Raw genomic sequence first — 7,836 nt, 5'->3', positions numbered from 1 at the left:
GCAAGGACAAACTATGGGTAGCTGTAAGGACCAATTTTAATTGTCATGGATTATCTTGAATTGAGTGATGTACTTTGAATGAATGAATGATTTGATGCTTTTAAGTGCATCTTAATTCTTGTTATGCAATCAAATATTTCCAGTTTATATGGAGATAACTAAAAAAAAGGTTCACTGTGGCAGGGATCTCCAAGTCCTCGAGTTGAAGGATAAATGCAAGAGCAAAAGCAGTTTTTTTGTAATTGTATACATTATATATATATTTTCCAGTTGTTAACCTGCAGAAAGTTTGAATTTTTGTTTGGCTATTTATAAATAGTTCAAGGCAGTGTTGTTATGCAATTAAAACCCTTCATAAAAAGATTGAAACAACTGACTTTTCTACCGCTACTCTACTCTACTCTACTCCAATTCCAAATCCAATTAAAACTGCAAGCGGTGATATAGGCCCTCGCACCATGGCGCCGCTCGGCATAATGCCACCGCGTCCCCTGGCAACATCCTTCCCATGTCTCTCTCAACCTAAAGTGCAGCCAGACTGCACTTCAGGCCATTTAGGCCTTATGAAGGGTCACTTCCTGTCACCAAGGGGCGGGGCTAACTAATAATCTAATTATTGACATGCACAAATGTGAAGGATATGACTGGCATCATCTGTAGCAAATTTGGTGCAGGTTGGTTGTTTTTTGTGGGAGTTATGTCAGTTTTCCTTTTTGTTGCATCACATCTGCTTTGCTGCCCCGCCTCTCCTAAATGATATCCCCTATTAAAAGAAATAGCACAACTTTTAATCACACATGCCTCCTGAGCATCCTGACTCATTTGGGTTAAAGTTAGATAAAATTCTTAGCAGGACTTCCTCAAAATGCATGGCAAAGAAAATGACAGAAATGACCCCAAAAATGGCACCTTTTTCAACATGGCCGACTTCCTGTTTGATTTAGCCCATATGTCCAAGAGACTTTTTTGAAGGTACGGGAAGGGTCTATACGTGTGCTGAATTTTATCCATGTCATGCAATGTAGTGGGCGGGGCTGATTGATTGAAATATTGTAGGGGGCGCTATATAGCCATTTACTATCTTTTCCACTATATTGTAATTTTATTCTATTAAGGACATAACTGTCATGACTCATGGCAAGTATGGTGAAGATCAAAGGTTTCATGGCTTTGTTGCAGGTACTTCCTGGTTCATGATATCAGACACTTGTTGTTGCCAAGGGGTGGGGCTAATTCATAGTCCCATTATTGCATCGTAAATTTTGTTCATCATGGGACTGGCATCAAATGTGTCAATTCCTGTGCTGATATGTTGTTTTATGTGGGAGTTTTAGCAATAAGTCTTTGTTAAAGAGACATCAAACTTTGAGGGCCCGCCCCTCCTAAACTATATCTTCTATTAGAAAAAATAACACAACTTTAAATCACACATGCCTCCTGAGCATCCTGTGCAAGTTGGGTGTCAGTTGGACAATATCCCTAGGATGAGTTGTTTAAAATGCATGGCAAAGAAATGACCCCAAAAATGGCACCTTTTTCAAAATGGCCGACTTCCTGTTGGATTTAGCCCATATGTCCAAGAGACTTTTTTGAAGGTACTGGAAGGTTCTCCAACTGTGCTGAATTTTATCCATGTCGGTCCATGTAGTGGGCGGGGCTGATTGATTGAAATTTTGTAGGGGGTGCTATGGAGACATGCTCCATTTATTCCATAATGTTTCAATGGGGCTTAGTTCAGGGCCTTACTGTCATCAGTCATGGCAAGTTTGGTGGCGGTCCAAGGTTCCATGGCTTGGTCACAGGTACTTCCTGTTTCATGGCGTTGGACCGCCATTCGCCATGTCCCATTTAGCGTAGCGACTTGAGGTTTTTATTGTGGCATCATGAAAGGGTTTGACATGTTTTGGAGGAGTCTCAAGTGTTTGGGACCATTTGCTTAGAAGCATGACCCTCAAACGTGGAAAAAACTACTTCCTGTTGTAAGTGGGCGGAGCTTAGGTCTAGACCAGCAATGGTCACATTAATCTGTTCAGGACTGATCCCTTATTAATCCCTATAAGTTTTAGGGTGATCAGATCAAAATTGAGAATTTTATAGTGATTTATGATGTCACGCCGCCGCATGGAACTTCGCCATGGCGTCACGGGCACGCCGTGCAGCGTAGAGCAACGTCCTTTACCAGATCTCTTCACCAACATGTTTTGTGATGCCTGAGTGAATTTGGGCCATGTGGTGTCCACCAAGCCAGAGTTATGGGTGTGTGAGCAAAAAACAACACTTTTGACCTCCAGGGGGCGTGGCTATTTCATAATCAAAATATTGACATATAGAACTCTGTAGGAGGGGACTGCCATCATATCTAGCAAATTTGGTGCAGAAATGTTGCTTTATGTGGGAGTTATATCTGTTTAATTTTTCATGGCGAGACATCAAACTTTGAGGCCCCGCCCCTCGTAAACTAAGTCTCCTATTAGAAAAAATAACACAACATTTAATCACACATGCCTCCTGAACATCCTGAGCAATTTGTGGCTCAGTGGGATAAAAGCTCTAGGACGAGTTTGTTAAAATGCGAGGTGCTAAAACGCCAAAATATTGACTTTGACCTAAAATGGCCGCCTTCCTGTCGACATTTCACCATGACATTAAGAGGATTTTTTGTTCGCCCTAACATGTAGATCATGTGTATGAATTTTCATAAAGATTAACAACATGCAGTGGCGGGGCACCTAAAATAGGTGGCGCTCTCGTTCAGTTTCGCCCAAACATTCTGGAGCACCTCAAAATATCAAATTTTTCGTATTCCCTTGGGGGGGTACGCAAAATTTGGTGAGTTTTCGAGCACGTTCAGGCCTCCAAAAAAGCACGCGAAGTGTCCGAATAAAAATAATAATAAACACTGCAAATACAATAGGCCTTCGCACCGCCAAGGTGCTCGGGCCTAATTAGTTTTCATTAAAATGTTAGGAGTTGTATCTCTTTTCTCTCTTTCAGAATTTTAAAAGTTGTTTCCAGTCCCTCTCCAATATTTTAACACCAAATTACAATGGTTGTCTCTTGCATAATAATTACTGTGATGAGCCCCAGCTTCCCCTCAACTTTAAAGTGAAATAAGTTGTAGAGAACATGAAAAACTGAAATGAAATTTTAAAGAGTGATCCTCAGTGCAAATTCCCACAAGACATTGGAATGAAGGTTAGATGTTCATTTCATCAGATCAAGAGATTGTATTTGTTTTTGTTGGAGTCATTCAAGTGCGTTTCTGTGAGGATGGGCTTGTCTGTCCACTCAAGCCATGCACTGAGCGTTATCATCCTGTAAGGTATTCTCATCTCCACAAAGTAACACTGGATATTATTCATAATCTAAGTAGTTTTATGCCTCTGAATTTTCACAACCAAATGGCAATTCAATGTAATAATAATAATGCTAGAATATCAGTGATGACAAAGGTAAAGATCACATCAGAATTGCTTTTATAGTGTTTTATTCTTATTTTGAGCAGCAGACACCATCCCTTTTGAAAGTAATGCTACAACTACAAAATGGTGGCTGAAGGGAACTTGTTCTCAGAGTGAATGCACTGAAGCTCTAAGGCATGCTCCTCCACCATCAGATCCAGCTCAGGTGCACATGCGCATTTACTGAGGGATCATCACTCTGCCACCAGTGACAAATTGCAGAAAGTTCATCTGAGAAGTTCTGCTATGTCCTTCTCCACCTTCTCAAAGGGGTAGTGTAGTTCATACCTGCAGCAAAAAAAGATTCAGTCACAAACATTTCAAATAAAGGGTTTAACTTATTTGCGCTTTGTGGTTTGACTTTACCGTTTGATGGGGATGCCATCTGCATTAATGAGAAACCTCTCAAAATTCCATCTAATGTCATTGACTTTTATTGGAGACCAGTAGAACTTTTTTATGTCTCCAATAACAGGATTAACAAATGGCAGAGTTTCCTGTGTGAGAACATGACAATATATTCGTGCTCAAATTTAAAAACTAATTAATTAAATAAATTTTAGTTGTGTGTAAGATGTACTATACCTTTAGAAAAGTGAAAAGAGGCTCCTCGTTTAGTCCATTAACGTCAACCTTGCTAAAGATGGGAAACTTTGGGACAAAGCCACCACCAGGCCTTACATACTTCAGAATGTTAAGTGTTTCATGATTCACCTCTACAAAAACAGATGTTGAAAGAAAGATTACTCATGCATTTTAAACATAGATCTCATTAAAATAATTGATTAAAAAAGGCTTCAACAATGCATGAGTTGTTTGATGGATAGCTGGACTTGAAATCTAGTTCTGTGGTTATCCTCCAGGGCGTTTTAAGATAAATCAAGAGTAGTATTGGGATTATAGAACAAGAGAAAAAATGTCACTGGCACAATGTGTAAACCATTTAAAAAATCCCATCTGCAATGCTTTGTTAAATAACTAGCACTGAACAGTCATTAAGGTGAAAACACCTGAAAGTGGACGAATTATTCTTTGGTGAAATTGCAAGTAAATCAGAGACATGGTGCTTTTGGACATCAGGATTATTTTCATGCTCCTCATAATTAAGCAAATCTTGTCTTTTTATGACATTGGAGCTCATTGTAGTTCATGGAAACCCTTTTATTATTCTTTTTATTCAATTGTTTCCTTAGAGTGGAAGCTTTTCTAGCTCAAGGAAATTTAAATGATAACTGTGTAGTGATTGTACCAGATGATACAATTTTTTATTGATCAGTTACACAAATGCAGTGCAGGAAATAAGTCCATTATACTTTTAAGTAAATATCTTCAATATAAACAAATGTTCACTGACTTCTAAATAATTGAAGCCTGGGACTTAATGAGCTGATAGAACTATTGTCTGGTCCATAACCACCTTAAGCATTCTGGCCACATGATATGAGGGTTAGAGTCTTTGTTCAAGGGTGTCCTTGAGGAACTATGCACATTCAAGGTCTTTTTATCTGATTGTAATTGCACTGAAAAAGAAATAAAGAAAATTGTGACATAACAGCCAGCAATCACATATGGGTTAGCAAAGCCCAAGTTTAATTGTTGATGTGTTATTTAGCATGCTCTGAAGTTTTCAAGAGCTAGCTTTAAGGTCTGTTACTTGCATGGTCTGTTCTCCAACATTTTACATGTTAAATCACCATACACATTTCTAGTCTAAACCAGTAAAATTAAGGTTATTTCACAGAAGATGCTCCATGTGCTGAGAAAGAATGTATCAAGATAAAAAGGACTCCATCCAAGCCAAATCTTTTTATAAAAACTAATTTAAAAGTACTGTTGCTGACTAAATAGCTTAATAGCACATGTAAAAAAAAGTTATAAAATAATAAGAACAAAGTTGCATGAAAGTCATGAAAGAAATAACAGCGTGCTTCATGATTGGTCTTAAAAAAAGGAATTGCTGGAGCTTGACTAACATGCAGGAGCAGTTGGATATCTAAATGATATGATACTTACCAGGTGACTGAAGACCAAACTGGTTGCAGGGGAATCCTAAAACAGTGAAGTTGAAGTCACCAAACATTTCCATCAGTGCATTCAGTCGGTGATACTGAGAGAACAAGAGACAAAATCAAATGTGTTCCCTAAAACAACTGGCCACATTATGACATAACATACTCTGACTTTGATCATTCAGTACTCATGCAGTATTACCTCCTCTATTGTTGACCCTCAGAAAGTGGCAACGTTGACAATGAGTAGCACTTTTCCCCTGTAGCATCTGAGTGGAACCTCATCTCCATCCAGAGTCTCAGCAGAAAAATCATAGAAAGACTTACTGTCCATGCTTGTTTCTCTGCTTGTATATGGACTGCAGTCAGTCAGGAGTGAGCATTCTCTCAACTATCCTGTTGGCTCGTCTCATTCACTGAAATATTACTCGTTGGTCAGCAATTGTTCAGCATGACTGAGTTCATTGTTCTGGGCAGAGGTAACCTGACAGGGTAGTTAGCTGTTCAACACATGTAGAAGCTGTTAAATGTAGGTACCTTATGGGATCAAAAATCAACGCCTATACATTTTGTTCTCCATATTACTGTACAAGCTGGATCTTCCCCTCTTCTAACTGTGAAAAACATCATCAACAAAATTCTATTCAATTTTTTTTTTAAACAATTTTTAGCAATGGATGACAAAAGTTGTGCAATTAAAGGTAAATGTATATATATATATATATATACACATATGCACACACACACATATATATATATATATATATATATATATATATATATATATATATATATATATATATATTTATATGTATATATATATATATATATATATATATATATATATATATATATATATATATATACACTTGCAGCTTGCAGCTATATATATATATATATATATATATATATATATATATATATATATATATATACACATATGCACACACACACACACACACACACACACACACACATATATATATATATATATATATATATATATATATATATATATATATATATATATATATATATATATATATATATACACTTGCAGCTTGCAGCTATATATATATATATATATATATATATATATATATATATATATATATATATATATATATATATATACCAAACTGGTTGCAGGGGAATCCTAAAACAGTGAAGTTGAGGTCACCAAACATTTCCAGCAGTGCATTTAGTCGGTGATACTGAGAGAACCAGAGAAAAAAATCAAATGTGTTCCCTAAAACAACTGGCCACATTATGACATAACATACTCTGACTTTGATCATTCTTTTTTTTTTTTTTTTTATATAATATATATATATATATATATATATATATATATATATATATATATATATATATATATATATATATATATATATATATATATCCTGGGCTCCTATTTTTTTTTAAAATTTTTTTTAAAAATTATTTTTAAAAAATTTTTTTTACCTGCTTTAAGTTTCAAAAGTAGAATCTGAAAGAAAGATCATCCTCTCTAACACCCAAGTTTTTTTTTCATTTATTATTTGTTCTTTTGCACCTCTGCTCATAACTGAATCACAAGATGTTAAGGTGTATGTACACACACAGACACACAAATACACATTCAATGTATTGTAGAATACAGTATACTAGACATGTAGTGTACCAGGGCTGTTTGTGTTAGCATGATTAGAAACTGGTTTCTAAGTATCCTACAGATTATGGAAAATCTATCATTTTTGCTTGTCGAACATTATTGCACATTTCTACATTAATTACATATTCTAAGAGGAAACAGGGATTATAATGTGGCTACATTTTTTAAATAAAGGTTTTCATATTTTATCCTTTCATTTTGTTCTGACTGGATTAGCCTACACTGTTTTGTTGGAGAGTGGGTTATACAGTTTATTATGTAAAACTGTGGAAAATAAACCCGGAAAATGACAACTGCTGCGTTCAAGTACATATTGTAAATGCTAGGAACAAATTGACCCATCCCATTCACAATTAAAATCACGATTAAAACGTATTTTCCGTGTATTCTGTTTTTTCCGTGGTGCAGTTGTAGAAAAAGTTTGTAATTAAAGCTATCATGGCATTTGATATTCATTTTAATTAATCTAGAGGTGAGGCCCTGACATAGCTGCATCACCCTCTACATAAAGTAAAGACAATTCAAGATGCAAGTGATGAATTTATTTTTCTTTAATACTTTGAGTGTTTAAGTCACCAGTTACTGCCTTTTTTTCCCCCTTAAAAGGTGTTTTCGTTTGAAACTGTACCTTACAACGTCGTTTAGTGAAATACTTTGCAAGTCTTTTGCAATTTAATGTATATCTTTCCAACCGTCTCTGAAGGCAGCATTA

The 7,836-nt window shown here is 36.0% G+C and overlaps 1 protein-coding gene across 1 annotated transcript; it reads right to left on the bottom strand.

The window, feature by feature from the left end:
* Positions 1–3,688: 3,688 nt before the first annotated feature.
* Positions 3,689–5,804, bottom strand: gpx9 (glutathione peroxidase 9; the record flags this gene model as incomplete). Its single annotated transcript, XM_079261205.1, has 5 exons — positions 3,689–3,749; positions 3,828–3,958; positions 4,047–4,177; positions 5,475–5,568; positions 5,673–5,804. 5 exons carry the CDS (start codon positions 5,802–5,804, stop codon positions 3,689–3,691), a joined length of 549 nt encoding a protein of 182 aa, XP_079117331.1.
* Between the last annotated feature and the right edge of the window lie 2,032 nt (positions 5,805–7,836).

The sequence above is a fragment of the Telmatherina bonti genome (assembly GCF_933228915.1).
Source record: "Telmatherina bonti genome assembly, chromosome: 21".
In the NCBI taxonomy this organism is placed as follows: Eukaryota; Metazoa; Chordata; class Actinopteri; order Atheriniformes; family Telmatherinidae; genus Telmatherina; species Telmatherina bonti.
This window is presented reverse-complemented; position numbering and strand designations above follow the sequence as displayed.